The sequence below is a fragment of the Coregonus clupeaformis genome, chromosome 3, assembly GCF_020615455.1.
Source record: "Coregonus clupeaformis isolate EN_2021a chromosome 3, ASM2061545v1, whole genome shotgun sequence".
In the NCBI taxonomy this organism is placed as follows: Eukaryota; Metazoa; Chordata; class Actinopteri; order Salmoniformes; family Salmonidae; genus Coregonus; species Coregonus clupeaformis.
The window spans coordinates 27,629,489-27,650,901 of record NC_059194.1 but is presented as its reverse complement, the minus strand read 5'-3'; the positions used below and the strand labels follow the sequence as shown (position 1 = coordinate 27,650,901).

Below are 21,413 nucleotides of genomic sequence, written 5' to 3'. Positions count from 1 at the left end.
CCTATGTAATCTTGTAGATGCTGTGGTGGCCGTGTCTGACGCTTCGGACGAACTGTTGGCTGTGTGAAAGCTTCACTCACATAGTAGTCTTGCATCTTGCTCTGGGAAAAAGCACTGAAGATCCGTCTCGAATGGACCACAATGTAGTTGAGGACTTGGTTGACTGTATATTCTGTAGGGTTAGGTTTTACTTAGCACTAAGTGTTCTCTCCCAGGTGCTTGTAAGGGCACAGATGACAGACCGGTAGGATTCCAGTTGAGGTTGTTTAATTACGCTGATTCACAGAGCAGTAACGGCACGGCACAGCACTGTGTATGGCTTGACAATTGTCAAGAGTTTGTGTGTGGTTCTGAAAAAGGGGAAATTAAATACAATAGTAAATGGCAGGTATAGGCTTAATACAACCTCCAATTCTGACATGTTTACACTATTTGTATCCGTTTGCATCAGTTTCAATGCGGGACTTTTCTTTTGAAGGCGAACCGCTGATTGCACTCATCGCGAATATTGCTCACTTCACAGTCGTGACCAGAAGAACGAGCCGAGCTAACGTATTCATTCGGCTGGTGAAGTTTGTAACGGCAACGTTATAATAACAGTGCAGTCAAAGGCTGTCGACAAAGGAAAAGCGAGAATATCATTCTATATTGATACCCGTTTCGCAACTGTAAAAGTAAAATTGTCAGTTTATGTAAAGCTAGCTAGGTAACTAACACGTTAGGTAGTTCGCCGTACACTACAGCTCATTGCTATATGCTAGTTAGCATCACGTAGCTAGCCTGTGCTCTCTCTCTTCGACAACCGCTCCCTGCTACGCACTGGCAGAATGGCCTTAAAACGAATTCACAAGGTAAATGGATTGTTTGACACTTTGCCGTAAACACTGCTTAATAAGTTAGATGTTCTGTAGCAGGTAGCTAATGTGGTAAAATTGATATCTGTCGTTTTAGCTAGATAACTACGTTAGTTGATGTCGTTTTACAGTGAGTGAGAAGCTAACTATAAGGTTAGCTAGCTCGTTATAACGTTAGCTAACTATAACGTTAGCTAGCCAAGCGTGCTGCCTTGGCGTTTGGTTAGCCATCTTAGCTAGCAGCAGCAGTAAAGTGGCAGCAGGGCCTAGCTTAGCTAGCTAGCGAATGTTAGCTAGTTTTAGTAAATTTAAAGTGAGTGACCAAAACATTAGTTCAGAATATAAGTAACGTTAGCTAAAAATCCAAGCTATATGAGTCGTTAGCCCCTAAACTTATACTGGAGCTAACGTTAGCTAGTTAGCTAACAAGTCATGGTGAAACCTGATGAGATGGAGGATAAGGTTGTTGCATACCACTAACGTTACAAGCTCGTGGCATGTTTCGGTTTGGAGTTCCTTGCTGGAAATATAAAACTTGTCATGCAAGCTGGTGAAGTCAAGTGTCATCCTGGTGTGGGTATTTTCTGGCCTCTATTATATTCAGAAACGCGTATATAAAAATAGACCTAGCTAGCTGCTGTGGTGATTACTACAATAATAGTCTGGAATTGCTGTGTCCCCCCCAAGCCAAGTTCTATATTCAACACCTCTCCTAATCTTGGTTTAGAGGTGTCATGCACTGACACTTGACTTGGGCACAGAACTCAAGATGAAAATGCAAGAAAATGTAGTTAGTTGAAAGCATACCATATTACTCAGCTTTGAATGGTATAGGGCCATGGCATTAAGCTAAAGGTATGCCTATTCTATTGTAATTGGCAAATATTCAAACTAAAACACCATGGAAGTCACCAACATTAGATTGCTTTAGTAGGTGTTTAACCAGTGCCTGTACCCTTTTCTTTTGGTGGGTGTTATGTAAGGCATATCTTATAAACATTCAGTTTGAATAGATGTAAACAAATGTAGGCCTATGCTGCTTGCTATATGCTCACCATAAGTGGGACAGGGCCCATGCCTAAAAATAAATGTCTGGTAACCCTGGATGTTGCTTCAAAGCCCTTTGAGGCCTGCCTGAAAATAAAGGGGAACATTGGTTGTTAGTGTACAAATAACTTCTAGCCTAATAAATAACCTATTAGAATTGGATGTTAGTTTCTAAGGTACTGACACAATTGAACTGAATTGAACCAGCATAGTTTATGAAACCAGCAACAAAATATAGGTCTAAACATGAAGGAAGTTGCACATAACCCCACAGGGGGCCAGTTTGAAAAATAAAAAAATAATGTATGCACTCACTAACTGTAAGTCGCTCTGGATAAGAGCGTCTGCTAAATGACTAAAATGTAAAATGTAAATAACTCAGGTTTATTATGATGCATAATTTTCTTATCAAAAATCTTTATAATTTCACTAAGCCCACTCTTAAGGTTTGCTCAACCACAGAGAAGTGCTTGAGTGCAGAAAGACACACATTGACAGAAATGCTGCTGTTGTCTTTTCCTCCCATTTGGGCTCCCACCATATAACACTGGTCAGGCCAATCCTCATTCTGACTCAGGTGTTTGAGTAAGACATTGCCACAATTTGACAGGGATAGGCTTTCATCCATCGTGCTAAGTTCTGTATTCTCTATCGCTAGATGCTAATTCCTAGCCTTGACTCACATACTCATCACTCAAGTCTAATAATAATAATTAATCATTTAGCAGACGCTCTTATCCAGAGCGACTTACAGGAGCAATTAGGGTTAAGTGCCTTGCTCAAGGGCACATCGACAGATTTTTCACCTAGTCGGCTCGGGGATTAGAACCAGCGACATTTCGGTTACCACTAAGCTACCTGCCGCCCTATACAGGCCTATGTTTATTACTGAGTTATAGCAGGTCTGTATTTACATAATGGTTGTGTGTTGATCTTTCTAACCTGTTAGTTGACCATGGGAGAGGAAGCCTAGGCCCATGTCAAGGGTCTGTCACACAGGCTGTTAGCCTGTTACAGGTTGAGTGACAGCTGTGTGTGTCTGTACTCTAGCTCAGCTTTGCACAGACACCACCTGTGCCTGACGGAAACACAGCCCACAGCTTCCTGCCTGCTCAAGGCTTACACCTCTTTTACTGATCTATTTGATGACAAACATTCTCATCCACTCCCAATCAGACCCATATGCAATATAGACTGTAATCAACAGGACCCTGAACAGCTTCTACCCCCAAGCAATGAGAGTGCTAAATAGTTAATCAATAGCTACCTGGACTATCTGCATTGACCCTTTTTGCACTAACTCTTTTGACTCACCACAGTAGTTTATTATCTATCCTGTTGCCTAGTCACTTTATCCCTACCTACAGTGCATTCGGAAAGTATTCAGACCACTTCCTTTTTTCCACATTTTGTTACGTTACAGCCTTATTCTAAATTGATTAAATTAATAAAAATCATCATCAATATACCCCATAATGACAAAGCGAAAACAGGTTTGTAGAAATGTTTGCAAATGTATTAAAAATAAAAAAAACAGATACCTTATTTGCAAAAGTATTCAGACCCTTTGTTATGAGACTCGAAATTGAGCTCAGGTGCATCCTGTTTCCATTGATCATCCTTGAGATGTTTCTACAACTTGTGGTAAATTCAATTGATTGGACATGATTTGGAAAGGCACACACCTGTCTATATAAGGTCCCACTGTTGACAGTGCATGTCAGAGAAAAAGCCAAGCCATGAGGTCCGTAGAGCTCCGAGACAGGATTGTGTCAAGGCACAGATCTGGGGAAGGGTACCAAAAAATATCTGCAGCATTGGAGGTCCCCAAGAACACAGTGGCCTCCATCATTCTTAAATGGAAGAAGTTTGGAACCACCAAGACTCTTCCTAGAGCTGGCCGCCCGGCCAAACTGAGCAATCAGGGGAGAAGGGCCTTGGTCAGGGAGGTGACCAAGGAACCCGATGGTCACTCTGACAGAGCTCCAGAGTTCCTCTGTGGAGATGGGAGAACCTTCCAGACAACCATCTCTGCAGCACTCCACCAATCAGGCCTTTATGGTAGAGTGGCCAGATGGAAGCCACTCTTCAGTAAAATGCACATGACAACCCGCTTGCAGTTTGCCAAAAGGCACCTAAAGGACTCTCAGACCATGAGAAACAAGATTCTCTAGTCTGATGAAACCAAGATTGAACTCTGGCCTGAATGCCAAGATTCATGTCTGGAGGAAACCTAGCACCATCCCTACAGTGAAGCATGGTGGTGGCATCATGCTGTGGGGATGTTTTTCAGCGGCAGGGACTGGGAGACTAGTCAGGATCGAGGCAAAGATCAACAGAGCAAAGTACAGAGAGATCCTTGATGAAGTCCTGAGCGCTCAGGACCTCAGACTGGGGCGAAGGTTCACCTTCCAACAGGACAACGACCCTTAGTACACAGCCAAGACAACGCAGGAGTGGCTTCGGGACAAGTCTCTGAATGAATGTCCATGAGCGGCTCAGCCAGAGCCCGGTCTTGAACCCGATCAAACATCTCTGGAGGGACCTGAAAATAGTTGTGCAGCAATGCTCTCCATTCAATCTGCGGAGAAGAATGGGAGAAACTCCCCAAATACAGGTGTTCAAAGCTTGTAGAGTCATACCCAAGAAGACTCGAGGCCATAATCGCTGCCAAAGGTCCTTCAACAAAGTACTGAGTAAAGTGTCTGAATACTTATGTAAATGTGATAGTTCAGTCTTTTATTTTTAATACATTTGCAAACATTTCTAAAAACCAATTTTTGCTTTGTCATTATGGGGTATTGTGTGTAGATTGATTTAGGAAAACGATTTAATCCATTTTAGAATAAGGCTGTAACTTAACAATGTGGAAAAAGTCAAGGGGTCTGAATGGTTTCCGAATTCACTGTATATGTACATATCTACCTCAATTACCTCGTACCCCTGCACATCGACTTGGTAGTGGTACCCCATGTATATAGCAAAGTTATCGTTACTCATTGTGTATTTATTCCTTGTGTTATAATTTTTCTATTATTTCTCTCTGCATTGTTGGGAAGTGCCCGTAAGTAAATATTTCACTGTTAGTGGCATGGTATACCGGTACCACGTTAATATCACAGTACCAAAACATCATGATACTTATGATACCAACATTTTAGAAAACCGTAGTACCGTTTCATATGATACTACCACATTTTTCATAAATTATAAAAGTTTTGTAAAGTCAGTTTTGTTCATAAATTCAGTTGAATTTAAGCAAAAGCCACTTTCATGTGCATATCACGTGGCAGCTGTAATCAGCCAGCCGCATCCCCTACCAGACCTCACTCACCTGCTTCTCTCCATCCGCTCTTCCTGCGCATCTGTTCCTCTATAATGTAGCCATGATGGCAAGTGGGGATGCAAACCATAATGATTCTTCTGTTATACAGTGGGGAGAACAAGTATTTGATACACTGCCGATTTTGCAGGTTTTCCTACTTACAAAGCATGTAGAGGTCTGTAATTTTTATCATGGGTACACTTCAACTATGAGAGACGGAATCTAAAACAAAAATCCAGAAATAAAATGCAAATTAATTACTTAAATCATACAATGTGATTTTTCTGGATTTTTGTTTTAGATTCCGTCTCTCACAGTTGAAGTGATGATAAAAATTACAGACCTCTACATGCTTTGTAAGTAGGAAAACCTGCAAAATCGGCAGTGTAACAAACACTTGTTCTCCCCACTGTATTTGTGACAATGTACAAATGTTATAACCATGACACAGGCCAGTCTGATTACACTGCAAGTTCGCTGTACACAGACTCTGAGTGCCAGAGGGGGGAAATGGAGCACAGCTTCGCGGCTGGCATGCTTGCAGCTTTACATCAGAGAACGGCTTGTCTCTAGCCTGAACGGTTTTTAAAAAATGACCCATAGCACCAGTAATATCTTTCGCGCTAATTTTATACTGAACAAAAATATAAACATGACATGCAACAATTTCAAAGATGTAACTCAGTTACAGTTCATATAAGCAAATCAGTCAATTGAAATAAAAAAATTAGACCATAGTCTATGGAGTTCACATGACTGGGAATACATATATGCATCTGTTGGTCACAGATACTGTACCTTTAAAAAAAAGTAGGGGCGTGGATCAGAAAACAACTCCGTATCTGGTGTGACCACCATTTGCCTCTTGCAGCATGGCATATCTCCTTCACATAGTTGATTAGGCTGTGGAATGTTGTCCCACTCCTCTTCAATGTCTGTGCGAAATTGCTGGACATTGTCAGGAACTGGAACACGCTGTCCATCCAGAGCATCCCAAACATGCTCAATGGGTGACATGTCTGAGTATGCAGGCCATGGAAGAACTGGGACATTTTCAGCTTCCAGGAATTGTGTACAGATCCTTATGACATGGGCTGTGCATTATCATGCTGAAACATGAGGTGATGGTGGCTTATGAATGGCACGACCATAGGATCTCGTCACGATATCTCTGCGCATTCAAATTGGCATCGATAAAATGCAATTGGGTTCATTGTCTGTTGTGTTGTGACACAAACTGCGCATTTTAGTGGCCTTTTATTGTCCACAGCACAAGGTGTACCTGTGTAATGATCATGCTGTTTAATCAGCTTCTTGATATGCCACACCTGTCAGGTGGATGGATTATCTTGATTTAGGAGAAATGCTCACTAACAGGGATTTAAACAAATTTGTGCACAAAATTTATGAAGCTATTTGTGCGTATGGAACATTTCTGGGATCTTTTATTTCAGCTCAAGAAACGTGGGACCAACACTTTACATGATGCATTTTATATTTTTGTTCAGTGTTTATAATTTCACAAACCATGTCGCGGGCAGTGTTAAACTAATCGCGGGTTGTTAATTATTGGTATGATAAAGTTTTTCAGTCATGTTACCTAGCTAGCTTACAACCTGGTAACTTAGGTTTAATTTATTTGCACCAAAGAAAATAAGTGATAAACAACAAGAGCTACAAAAAAATAAGTGTGCAGGTGTGGTTGGAAGTCCAAGGGCTTGTATAAAAACCACACCACAAAAAAACAATATACAATACATAAGTACAAAAATAAAGGTTTGTTAAAACGGATAACAAAACCACTCATTTATAAATGAACCGATCAGCAATCACAAAAAATTATAAACAGTATATGTTTTGTTTAAGAGTGTGTGTGTGTTGATGTGAGAGTTGGGCTATATGGAGGAGATTACTGAGTAGTCTGGATCATCAGGCTGACCCCCAGTCTGGTCTTGAAGTTATTGAGGGATAATGAGCTTTTGCCAATGTGAAGATAAGAATTCCAGAGTATGGTACCTCTGTATCTAAGTAATTAATTAGCATTTTATTGCATGACATAAGTATTTGATACATCAGAAAAGCAGAACTTAATATTTGGTACAGAAACCTTTGTTTGCAATTACAGAGATCATACGTTTCCTGTAGGTCTTGACCAGGTTTGCACACACTGCAGCAGGGATTTAGGCCCACTCCTCCATACAGACCTTCTCCAGATCCTTCAGGTTTCGGGGCTGTCGCTGGGCAATACAGACTTTCAGCTCCCTCCAAAGATTTTCTATTGGGTTCAGGTCCGGAGACTGGCTAGGCCACTCCAGGACCTTGAGATGCTTCTTACGGAGCCACTCCTTAGTTGCCCTGGCTGTGTGTTTTGGGTCGTTGTCATGCTGGAAGACCCAGCCACGACCCATCTTCAATGCTCTTACTGAGGGAAGGAGGTTGTTGGCCAAGATCTCGCGATACATGGCCCCATCCATCCTCCCCTCAATACGGTGCAGTCGTCCTGTCCCCTTTGCAGAAAATCATCCCCAAAGAATGATGTTTCCACCTCCATGCTTCACGGTTGGGATGGTGTTCTTGGGGTTGTACTCATCCTTCTTCTTCCTCCAAACACGGCGAGTGGAGTTTAGACCAAAAAGCTCTATTTTTGTCTCATCAGACATTTTACATTACATTTGACATTTTAGTCATTTAGCAGACGCTCTTATCCAGAGCGACTTACAGTTAGTGAATATAAAAACATTTTTATACGGGCCCCCCCTGGGAATCGAACCCACAACCCTGGCGTTGCAAACGCCATGCTCTATCAACTGAGCTACATCCCTGCCGGCCATTCCCTCCCCTACCCTGGACGACGCTGGGCCAATTGTGCGCCGCCCATGAGTCTCCCGGTCGCGGCCGGCTGCGACAGAGCCTGGATTCGAACCAGGATCTCTAGTGGCACAGTTAGTACTGCGATGCAGTGCCTTAGACCACTGCGCCACTCAGGAGTACAGACCACATGACCTTCTCCCATTCCACCTCTGGATCATCCAGATGGTCATTGGCAAACTTCAGACGGGCCTGGACATGCGCTGGCTTTAGCAGGGGGACCTTGCTTGCGCTGCAGGATTTTAATCCATGACGGCGTAGTGTGTTACTAATGGCTTTCTTTGAGACTGTGGTCCCAGCTCTCTGCAGGTCATTGACCAGGTCTTGCCGTGTAGTTCTGGGCTGATCCCTCACCTTCCTCATGATCATTGATGCCCCACGAGGTGAGATCTTGCATAGAGCCCCAGACCCCGAGGGTGATTGACCGTCATCTTGAACTTCTTCCATTTTCTAATAATTGCGCCAACAGTTGTTGCCTTCTCACCAAGCTGCTTGCCTATTGTCCTGTAGCCCATCCCAGCCTACAATTTTATCCCTGATGTCCTTAAACATCTCTCTGGTCTTGGCCATTGTGGAGAGGTTGGAGTCTGTTTGATTGAGTGTGTGGACAGGTGTCTTTTATACAGGTAACGAGTTCAAACAGGTGCAGTTAATACAGGTAATGAGTGGAGAACAGGAGGGCTTCTTAAAGAAAAACTAACAGGTCTGTGAGAGCTGGAATTCTTACTGGTTGGTAGGTGATCAAATACTTATGTCATGCAATAAAATGCAAATTAATTACTTAGAAATCATACAATGTGATTTTCTGGATCTTTGTTTTAGATTCCGTCTCTCACAGTTGAAGTGTACCTATGATAAAAATTACAGACCTCTACATGCTTTGTAAGCAAGAAAACCTGCAGAATCGGCAGTGTATCAAATACTTGTACTCTCCACTGTATGTACTGGCCCAGAAAATATTAAAGTAAATCAGATATGGGTAAAGAGTTAGGAAGCAAGCCTGATTAACCAAACCACTAATCCTTCTGATGATACCAACATATTTCATCACTTTGCTGCAGACAAATTGAATATGATCTTTCCAGGATTACTTTTCATCAATTAGAACTCCAAGGAATCTAGTGGATGTGACTTGTTCCATTTCATTCCCACCAATTCAGATTCTGGCTCTTTTTTTAAACAATATTTCTTATTCTTACTAGTGAATACAATAAAGTTGGATTTCTTTTAACATTTAAAGATAATTTGTTTATCTGGAACCATTCAGAAAATTTGGCCATGCGAGTTGGCTTCATTAATTAGTGAATCAAAATTGTGATAAAATCAAATTGGTATCATCAGCAAAGAGAGTGGGAAGTACGGTAGAAGACACAGCAGCAAGGTCATTGATATATATATTAGCAATAACAAAGGTCCAATTATTGTTTGCCTAAACAAATTGTTCTCTATCATAAACATAACTATAACTAATTATATGTATAATCATGAAAAGCATAATGCAATTTGGAAAGTAATATTTAATGATCAACCATGTCAAACGCTTTGGATAAATCAAAAAAGATGCCAAGAGCATATTCATTGTTACGGGCTGTAAATATTTTATCCACAATTTGCAAAAGAGCCATATCTGTGGAATATTTTTTATGAAAGCCATATTGGTGCTCACCTAGAATAGTGTTGATTTTAAATGTTAAAACATTCTCTTATACCAATTTTTCTAGGATTTTAGAAAACTTGGTAGGACAGATATTGGGCGATAATTTGTAAAAGATCTTCGATCCCCAGATTTATAGAGGGGGATAATTTTGGCAATTTTCTAATCTTTAGGAACAATACCAGTTTGCATAGATTTGGTGAAGATACAGTTGAAGTCGGAAGTTTACATACACTTAGGTTGGAGTCATTTTAAAATTCGTTTTTCAACCACTCCACAAATGTCCTGTTAACAAACTATAGTTTTGGCAAGTCGGTTAGTAATTTTTCCAACAATTGTTTACAGACAGATTATTTCACTTATAATTCACTGTATCACAATTCCAGTGAGTCAGAAGTTTACATACACTAAGTTGACTGTGCCTTTTTAAACAGCTTCGAAAATTCCAGAAAATGATATCATGGCTTTAGAAGCTTCTGATAGGCTAATTACATTTTACATTTTAGTCATTTAGCAGACGCTCTTATCCAGAGCGAATTACAGTTAGTGCATGCATTATTTTCTATTTAATTTTTCATACTGGCCCCCCATGGGAATCGAACCCACAACCCTGGCGTTGCAAACGCCATGCTCTACCAACTGAGCTACATCCCTGCCGGTCATTCCGTCCCCTAGACGACACTGGGACAATTGTGCGCCACCCCATGGGTCTCCCGGTCGCGGCCGGCTACGACAGAGCCTGGATCTCTAGTGGCACAGCCTTAGACCACTGCGCCACTCGGGAGGATATCATTTGAGTCAATTGGAGGTGTACCTGTGGATGTATTTCAAGGCCTACCTTCAAACTCAGTGCCTCTTTGCTTAAAATCAGCCACCTCCACAAGTCTGGTTCATCCTTGGGAGCAATTTCCAAACGCCTGAGGGTACCACATTCTTCTGTACAAACAATAGTATGCAAGTATAAACACCATGGGACCACGCAGCCGTCATACCGCTCAGAAAGGAGACGCGTTCTGACTCCTAGAGATGAATGTACTTTGGTGCGAAAAGTGCAAATCAATCCCAGAACAACAGCAAAGGACCTTGTGAAGATGCTGGAAGAAACCGGTACAAAAGTATCTATATCCACAGTAAAACGAGTCCTATATCGACATAACCTGAATGGCCGCTCAGCAAGGAAGAAGCCACTGCTCCAAAACCGCCATAAAAAAGCCAGACTACGGTTTGCAACTGCACAAAGGGACAAAGATCATACTTTTTGGGGAAATGTCGTCTGGTCTGATGAAACAAAAATAGAACTGTTTGGCCATAATGACCATCGTTATGTTTGGAGGAAAAAGGGGGTGGCTTGCAAGCCGTAGAACACCATCCCAACTGTGAAGCACGGGGGTGGCAGGATCATGCTGTGGGGGTGCTTTGCTGCAGGAGGGACTGGTGCACTTCACAAAATAGATGGCATCATGAGGAAGGAAAAGTATGTGGATATATTGAAGCGACATCAGTCAGGAAGTTAAAGCTTGGTCGCAAATGGGTCTTCCAAATGGACAATGACCCCAAGCATACTTCCAAAGATGTGGCAAAATGGCTTAAGGACAACAAAGTCAAGGTATTGGAGTGGCCATCACAAAGCCCTGACCTCAATCCTACAGAAAGTTTGTGGGCAGAACTGAAAAAGCATGTGCGAGCAAGGAGGCCTACAAACCTGACTCAGTTACACCAGCTCTGTCAGGAGGAATGGGCCAAAATTCACCCAACTTATTGTGGGAAGCTTGTGGAAGGCTACCCGACATGTTTGACCCAAGTTAAACAATTTAAAGGCAATGCTACCAAACACTAATTGAGTGTATGTAAACTTCTGACCCACTGGGAATGTGATCAAAGAAATAAAAGCTTAAATAAATCATTCTCTCCACTATTATTCTGACATTTCACATTCTTAAAATACAGTGGTGATCCTAACTGACCTAAGACAGGGAAGTTTTACTAGGATTACATGTCAGGAATTGTGAAAAACTGAATTTAAATGTATTTGGCTAAGGTGTATGTAAACTTCCGACTTCAACTGTATACTTTAGAGCAGGGTTCTTCAATCCTGGTCCTGGAGGGCCGAAACACCTCTGTTTTTCATCCTCTCCTTCTAATCAGGGGCTAATTCAGACCTGGGAAAACCAGGTGAGTGCAATTAACTACCAGGTAGAAATAAAAAACAGAAGTGTTTCGGCCCTCCAGGACCAGGATTGAAGAACCCTGCTTTAGAGGCTCAGTGATTGAGGAAGACACTTATTTCACCAAAGAGGCATCAATCTCATCATGACCTGCTGCTGATATCTTTAAGTTACCAATTACCTCCATTACAACAGGAGGATCAAACCTCAGCAGAGAAGGGAAATGTCCCTTAATGTAATGAAAGGGATTTCCATCAGTTTTCAAATTTTTCTTTGACAGAGAGGAACCCACATTCACAAAAAAGTTATTAATTTCACATGAAATAACATCAGCGTAGGTCTTATTTCCAACAATAATTTGAGAATGGATAGTTGTAGATGGCTTTTTCTTATTCAACAGTTGATTGGTTGATTTTCCAAGTTGACTTTATTATTTAAGTTTTCTTGGAATTTGTAAGTAAAACATATTTTTTGGGATACCCGAAGTAGGTGAGTAAATTTGTTCTTATGCTTTTTATAATTTACAGAATTCAGGGGAGAGGGATTTGAGAAACTTTTTATACAACTTGTTGATTTAATTTTTTGACCGGTTGTAAACCAAGGTTACCAGAACTCTTCTGCTGCTCTCTTATGTGATTAAACTAAGGGAAGCAGTTGTGAAATACAGAGTTGAAAGATGTGAGAAAAGTCTGGTAAGCGGACTCCACATCTGCCTGATTATAATAATCTTCCCATGAAATATCTTCAATCAACAACTTAAATCTCTCACAATTACTTTTAAGTATTCTACATTTAATGCTAATAATCGTTCCCATCTGTTCATTTCCAGCTGCCAAAGAGAAGTGGAAAATTGGAAAGTGGTCAAATGTCAGTATAAAGTATACCTGTATTAGCCACATTATTCAAGGAATTTGTAAAAAATATGATCAGTAAGGGTGGCAGATGAACTGGTCACTCTTGTGGGGTTATAGATGAGGGGATACAGAGAGCTGGAGTATAAAGTATTCAAAAAGTCAGATGTCAGTAAGTGGTTCTCACTTTTAAATAAATGTATGCTGTAATCACCCAATAGAAAACAGATGTTATCTTCATTATTAATCAAAACCAAGGTTGATGCAAGGATATGATATGAAACTACCAATGTCAGAATCGGGTGGCCGATGGATGCATCCAATTACCACTTTTTTACCACCAAAAAAAGAACAGGAGGGAATTTCTATGAAAAGAGATTCAACATCAATGTTATCAGATGTAAGTGTGAGGTCCTCTCTTACAAAGAATTTGAACATGTTTATGAACAAAAATGGACACCACTCCTCCCACTCTTTTGAGGTTCTACGGTGGTGAACAACATTATGAGGAGACATGTCATAAAGCATGGTTGTCTCTTCAGTCAACCGTATTTCTGAAATGGCAACAATGGAAAATTCATGACTGAGAGAAGACCGATGATGAACAAGGTGGTCATGATTTTTAGGAAGACTGCGGACATTCAAATGAAAGGTAGAAAATAAGCTAGACTTGGAATTAGATAAACTGCTATCCGGGTTGTTAAATTGCTTAACATAATAGCCATCACAAGTGATCATCTTATTTCTGGTAAATTTCAGGAAATTTGAATCTGGATCAACACAATCATTATATTTATCGATCGCTTCATTAATATATAATGGGTTAAAGATCATGTTATCAGGGGTGATATCCTGCCTAACTAAGAGTGATACAGTCGGAATCATCAAGAGAGTGGAATGGAAACATAGAAGTCCATGCCTCATGTACAATACAACCATACATTTGTGTTAGTTTTATCAGTAGGGGTGCACTTCCTATGGAATGCACATTGACACAGTCCACAACACCACTGAAGACTTCAGAGGGTTATGACATTTAGAGCAATGTGTGTTTTTGGTCATGAGGTTAGGTGAAACGCATGGGAAAAGTACAGTAAATATGTGTGTGTGTGTGTCAAATCCGTGGACTATAGCTGAGTCACTTGCCATAGGCTACGAGATGAGGGGTGAACGACCAGCTGATTATACTTAAGGTATGAGATGTTGCCTTTCTTTCGTTCTTCAATTAGTCGTGGCAGCAGTTCCTTTCTTTTGAGGCGTACCTTTTTGGAGAAGTCTTCATTGATGAAGATTTTGGTTCCCTTCAGGCAGTTGGCTCTCCTGAGAATCTCCTCCTTGTCTTTGAACCTGAGCAGTTTCACCACTATAGATCTGGGCCGTCCATCGGGGAAGAAAGGGCCATTCCTATGCGCCTTCTCCATCTCCATGAGTTTAGGGTCCAGTTTGAGTTGATCTGCCAGGAGTTTCTTGGCCTTGACAGAAGGTCTAGGCAAATTTGATTGGCACAGGAAGAAATTAAGTGTCTGCTACTCATGAGATGTGCTTCAATGTAAGCCTAAACTATATCAAAAATGTATCTATTTCTGGTGCATCTTGAATTCTGTATGGTGCCTAACATTTTAAGTTGGGAGCTGTGTGTGTGTTTACTGAGGAGTAAAGAATGTTTCATGCAGTGTTTTCCCTTACTGCCACAATGACTTGTAGATCATTATACATGTATATTCCTTCCTCCCATTCCTCCAGCCAAATACACAGGTAGGCCTTTGCAAATCAGCAATTCTATGCAGTATATTATATTATACACTGAACAGTGTGAAGTTAAAGTTTGTTGTATTGAGTAGAAGCATGAATTTCAGTGACAGGTTTTTGCGTAGCACATGCGCAGAACATTTGGAAAACGGGAACAAGGGGACGGGGCAAACAGGACGCTAGGCTACTCAGATTTTGTCGTGACATCACTAGTCTACACCTGTTGTTTACGAAGCATGTGACAAATATAATTTTATTTATTGGCCCAAGAAGTTCTTACCTGATCTGGTTTCCTGGAGTGTTTGCTCTGGCAGGGCTCTGCAAGAGACCATATGCTCAATCACTGCAATACAAGAAACACGCTAAGTCACTGCCCACTTTCACTATGGCCAAGACCAGTGGTGTAAAGTACTTAAGTAAAAATACTTTAAAGTACTACTTAAGTCGTTGTTTGGGGTATCTGTACTTTACTATTTATATTTTTGACAACTTTTACTTTTACTCCACTACATTCCTAAAGAAAATAATGTACTTTTTACTTCATACATTTTCCCTGACACCCAAAAGTACCTGCTTAGCAGGACAGGAAGATGGTCCGATTTGCGCACTTATCAAAAGAACATCCCTAGTCATCCCTACTGCCTCTGATCTGGCGGACTCACTAAACACAAATGCTTCGTTAGTAAATGATGTCTGAGTGTTGGAGTGTGCCCCTGGCTATCTAAATAAAATAAAATGATGCCATCTGGTTTGCATAATATAAGGACTTTTGAAATGATTTATACTTTTACTTTTGATTCTTAAGTATATTTTAGAAATTACATTTACTTTTGATACTTAAGTATATTTAAAACCAAATACTTTTAGACTTTTACTCAAGTAGTATTTTACTGGGTGACTTTTTTACTTGAGTCATTTTATATTAAGGTATCTTTTACATTTACTCAAGTATGATATTTGCATACTTTTTCCACCACTGGCCAAGACTAGTCATTGTGCTGTTTCATTATGAAAATTGATTCCTCTTTTCATCCGTCCCTAATTAACCTTTAGAAGTACTTCCTGTGCAGTGCTTTTTGCAACGTCAGCAATGTAAATACAATGTAAATGCTCTTCGAAATACAACTGTGAGGTCTGTGCAGTAGCAGTATCACTGAGTTTGCTGTTTCTAGTTGTCCTAAAAAGAAGCAACAATGCACACGTGTTTGCAACCACAGCCATTATGCTGGATAAGCTAAATAGGTGGAGTTGAAGGGATGAGAAACTCAATAACCATGTTGGTAGGGGAACAGTGGGACTGATGGTGTCCTGGTTTGGTCCCTCTTTCAGGAGCTGAACGACCTGGCCAGGGACCCTCCTGCACAGTGTTCCGCTGGCCCCGTTGGAGATGACAGTAAGGCCAAACAAAGCACTTTTATGAGAGCTAACATTCTCAACATCTGAACCATTCCTCTAACTATCTCCTTTCTGTTTTGGCAGTGTTTCATTGGCAAGCTACAATTATGGGGCCTGTAAGTATAATTTGTGTAGCGTTTGCTCGTTGATGAATTTGAAGTTGCATGCGTTTTGGCTGGTCAGTGTGTCCTTTTGACATTTTTGTTTCTTTTCAGAATGACAGTCCATACCAAGGAGGTGTTTTTTTCCTGACTATTCATTTCCCCACAGACTACCCCTTCAAACCACCTAAGGTAATTATTTCCTCTCCTGTTCCTCTGTTCTATTAAAATTAATAGTTTTCTTGACGTATGTAGAAGATTGAGGAGTATGGTTTCCGTTGATCAATATAATCATATGTTTGATTGCTGCTCCAACCTTTTCATTGCAGCTAGCATTCACCACAAGAATTTATCACCCAAATATTAACAGTAACGGTAGCATCTGCCTGGATATTTTGAGATCACAGTGGTCTCCAGCATTAACTATCTCTAAAGGTAGGATGTCCAATGTTTTTCATGCTTTGTGATACACATTTTTACCTTGTGACTTCATTTAAATTCACATGCCTAAGATCCACTACTAATACTTCTTTTCAATCTCCTTTTCAGTACTTTTGTCCATTTGTTCACTGTTATGTGACCCCAACCCTGACGATCCGTTAGTGCCAGAAATCGCCCGTATCTACAAAACAGATACTGAAAAGTGAGTATACTGTAGACCCAGCTTTGTCTCCAGCTTTCACATTTTGTTCATAAACTGCATACTCTAATAATTTGTGAAAAAATATGATGCTACTTTTTGATCCAAGACTTGCACGAGAGGTGCCAAATGAAAGTTACATCCTGTAATGTTAGATCTTTATAATATAGGACTTTTCCTTCCATGTCAGGTATAATAGACTAGCGAGAGAATGGACAGACAAGTACGCTATGCTTTAGGGTAAGACTGCCCTGCATTGTGAAGGGAGTGGACTGTGTATGTGTCTGTGGTGGAGCTTTATGGGTTGTGACCAGGGGAGAATGACTCCTCCCCCCTCTCATTGAAGCCACGAAGTTCAAGGCCGACCACGGTACTGCAGGCATTGTTTGCAGAAAACAAGATCCCCCCTCCCCCATTATAGTGAAGGGGAAAATGGCAGTCTTTGGTCAATCTTCGTGTAAATAAATAGACATTTCGAAGACAATCATGGCACCAATAATTACTTCTACTACACCAGATTTATATCTTGATTATATTAAAATCGGACACAGAAGTTATAAGGATAATTTAGTAGCTAATGGCAGCCTGCAGTACCCCGGTCGGCCTTCAACTTGAGATACTCAATGAGGGGGCAGCACTGAGCTAGCCTGGAACGTCACTTCCTGGAGTAGCTCAAACTGTGCATGTTATGTCTACATAAATCTCCGACATGAGACGCCATCATAACTGACTTATTTGACTTCAAATGCGTGATTGAGTCTTCATAGGAATGAATGGTGTCACGTGATTGATGGCTTTGGCCAGAAATTCGTTTGTGGGTGGACCTGCAGAAATGTGGGTGGGCCCAAATAAAACACACAATACAGCTAACTTCCTGCAATTCTACACATTTTGCCATGGGGTAGAGGGGAAACTGCCGTTTTTATAGCTAATCTCATGCTATTCTACACATTTTGCCATGAGGCTTTAGAGAAATTTGCATTTTTAAAGCTAATTAAAGTTAAAATATAGGTGTGACTGTGATAAAGGCACTGGATTATGAGCTGTCTTGTTTGCTAATGAAGTAGGCAGTGGCATGGTGCATATAGCCATAGAAGCACAGTGCTTTATGCCTCAATGCAGTCATGTTCTTGGCATATTAGGGGTGTGGCTTTCAGTTAGATGTCATTCCAGTTCATCTGAATGTCATTCCAGTGCATTGCTTGCTAAGAATTCTATCTGATGGTGTTTGCATGTTTAGGTAAAAATACAAATGTCCCGTTTTTGGAACACTTGACAAGTAGAGAGCATAAAATATATATATATACCAAACATTAGGAACACCTTCCTAATATTGGGTTGCTCCTCCCCCCCCCAATTTGTCAGGGCATGGACTCTACAAGGTGTCAAGCGTTCCACAGGGATGCTGGCCCATGTTGACTCCAATGCTTCCCACAGTTGTCAAGTTGGCTGGATGTCCTTTGGGTGGTGGACCATTCTTGATACACACGGGAAACTGTTGAGTGTGGAAAACCCCAGCAGCATTGCAGTTCTTGACGCAAACTGGTGCGCCTGGCACCTACTACCATACCCCGTTCAAAGGCACTTCAATCTTTTGTCTTGCCCATTCACCCTCTGAATGGCACACACACAATCCATGTCTCAATGCTTAAAGATCCTTCTTTAACCAGTCTCCTCCCCTTCATCTATACTGTTTTGAAGTGGATTTAACAAGTGACATCAATAAGGGATCATAGCTTTCACCTGGATTCACCTGGACAGCCTGTCATGTAAAGAGCAGGTGTTCTTAATGTTTTGTACACTCAGTGTGTGTGTATATGTGTATGTATATGTGAATGTGTGTGTGTGTGTGTGTGTATATGTTATATATATATATATATATATATATATATATATATATATATATATATATATATATATATATATATATATATATATATATATATATATATATATACTGAACAAAAATATATATATATACTGAACAAAAATATAAACGCAACGATTTCACTTGGGAGCCAGGCCCAGCCAATCGGAATGAGGTTTTCCCCACAAAAGGGCTTTAATACAGACAGAAATACTCCCCATCCTCAGACGATCCCACAGGTTAAGAAGCCGGATGTGGAGGTCCTGGGCTGGCGTGGTTATACGTGGCCTGTGGTTGTGAGGCCGGTTGGATGTACTGCCAAATTCTCTAAAACACGTTGGAGGCAGTTTATGGTAGAGAAATTAACATTAAATTATCTGGCAACAGCTCTGTTTTACATTCCTGCAGTCAACATGTCAATTGCACGCTCCCTCAAAACTTGAGACATCTGTGACATATTTGGCCGCTCTAAATAAATCTGCCTCGGTGGATGGTGGCTTGGTTCTGACAGTATTTCCACTGTCTGATTGTCTGTCTGTGACTGTTTGACTATAGAATGCCATTTTGGTGGGACTATGGGGGGTTTTATGTGTGAACATCATGCATCTCAAGTTCAACTTGGGTAGTTGGCAACCTGTTGCTGTGTTGTAACGCATGGCGTTGTTCTTGATCTTCACACCCCTTGTCTATTGTGTATTGATAGTCTATTTTTTGCTGATTTGTTTTCTATTTGTTCTGTCTCCACAGGTACAACAGAATAGCCCGGGAATGGACTCAGAAGTACGCCATGTGATAATCTGTCATGGTCGTAACAACTTGCGTTATAGATGGAATAAACTTTCAATTACTGTAATTGTTTTGCCCATTCGGCCGCAACCCCTTACCATCAGCCAATAACAGTAATTTTATTTGTTTTGTCCCCCCCCCCTACATTTATTTACATGCTCTTAACAAGTAAAAATGTCTCCATGGCCCCCTTCTTTCCAAAAGTTGCTAATTGCTCAGAACTCTCAATGGAGCATGTATCTGTATAAAGCCAACCACAGCCACTTTGTGAAGAGCTCTTGATTTCTCTAAGTTCACGCAGAAGGTGCCAACTAAAAAGAATAAGGATTCTCCAAATGCCACCATTTCTGTATTGAGAGGATCAACATGGTGCAATCACACTTTTGTAAGATTTTCCAATAGCATTAGAGAACTGAGGTCTGTGAATATTATACACTTACTCTTAACTGTTTGAATGGAGAATTGCTGAAGTTAGCTATATCTGCAGTAAATAAGGACAAAAAAAAACATTTTATGCATGTTGATAAGATAAATAATTGGTTTATGTGCTGCTGAGAATGAAATGAAAAGAGTTGAGGAGAGAAAACGTGTCCACTTTTTAAAGTTTCACCTTTTTTGTTACTCCTTTTCCTTTTGTTAGAACGGGAGCCATTAGTTAATCGATCATCACAACACTGTTCTCGCTTTTGCACTGAATACGTTATTCAAAGCTCTCGATGGCTGATCGATCAACTAATAGCTCTGCTATTTAATGGTTACTTTAATTTTTTTTCTCAATAAAGTTGAACAAATTACCCTTTGGTATTCTGGTGTGTTTTGTAACATGACTACTTTTAAATGTATGAATATGGAGATGCATTGGGACTGTTGTTGTTAGTCTGTTCTGGTTGCATTACAAGTAGAAAACGATATGCTGCTGAGAACCCCTCAACAACTGTGGGGCTATTTATAGGCCCCCCATGACTAGAGCAGCTATGGCCTTTCAGATGTGATAGTTGCCATGTCTTTTCCTACACTCCTTACCTTCATTTAAGCTAGTCTTTGAAGACTTGGATGGGTCAGAGCAAGTCCACTTCAGTATTGAGATGCACCTGGATGCTGAATACCTGGCATTTGAATCAGTAAATGTTGATATTTACATTTTGGTCATAGAGCAGACCTATCCAGAGCGACTTCGATACATAGAGATCATATTACACTGAACACAAATATAAACTTGACATGTAAAGTGTTGGTCCCATGTTTCATGAGCTGAAATAAAAGATCGCAGAAATTTTCCAGATGCACAAAAAGCTTATTTCTCTCAAATTTTGTGCACAAATTTGTTTACATTCCTGTTAGTGAGCGTTTTTCCTTTGCCAAGCCAATCCATCCACCTGACAAGTGTGGCATATCAAGAAGCTGATTAAACAGCATGATCATTACACAGGTGCACCTTGTGCTGGGGACAATAAAAGGCCACTCTAAAATACAATGCCACAGATATCTCATGTTTTGAAGGAGCATGCAATTGGCATGCTGACTGCAGGAATGTCCACCAGAGAAGTTAATGTTAATTTCGCTACCATAAGCCGCCTCCAATGTAATTTTAGAGAATTTGGCAGTACGTCCAACCGGCATCACAACCGCAGACCACGTGTAAGTAACCACGCCAGCCCAGGATCTTCACATCCGGCTTCACATCTGGGGGGGATGCTGAGGAGTATTTATGTCTGTAATAAAGCCCTTTTGTGGTGAAAACTCATTCTGATTGGCTGGGCCTGGTCTATGCCCATGCCCAGTCATGTGAAATCCATAAATTAGGGCCTAATTTATTTATTTCAATTGACTGATTTCCTGTAACTCAGCAAAATCTTTGAAATTGTTGCATGTTGTGTTTATTTTTTGTTCAGTATAAAATATTGTCATATTATACAGTTTATCCAGGTTTTATACCGTTATTTTCTCTATAAATAGCCTCTAAAATATGTAAATGGCCATAAATGTCTTAAATGTTTGTTTTCTTGGAAAGCTTTGAGTGCTATTATATGATGCAATATCAGTACTTGTTGCATTTACAACTTGCCTAAAAAGTCCTATCAACTGATTTGAGCCAGGGTGTGGCTGTGGAT

At 40.6% G+C, this 21,413-nt stretch overlaps 1 protein-coding gene across 2 annotated transcripts; it reads left to right on the top strand.

Moving 5' to 3' along the window:
* Positions 1-512: 512 nt before the first annotated feature.
* LOC121543418 (ubiquitin-conjugating enzyme E2 D2-like) lies at positions 513-20,096 on the top strand. 2 transcript variants are annotated; one of them, XM_041853270.2, is made up of 8 exons: positions 513-851; positions 15,843-15,906; positions 15,993-16,024; positions 16,124-16,201; positions 16,339-16,444; positions 16,559-16,652; positions 16,840-16,889; positions 19,264-20,096. In XM_041853270.2, exons 1-7 carry the CDS (start codon positions 828-830, stop codon positions 16,886-16,888), a joined length of 447 nt encoding a protein of 148 aa, XP_041709204.1. In that variant the 5' UTR covers positions 513-827; the 3' UTR covers position 16,889; positions 19,264-20,096. The 2 variants fall into 2 exon arrangements, with proteins under 2 accessions (XP_041709204.1, XP_041709214.1); XM_041853280.2 differs by lacking the exon at positions 16,840-16,889.
* The last annotated feature ends 1,317 nt before the right edge of the window (positions 20,097-21,413 follow it).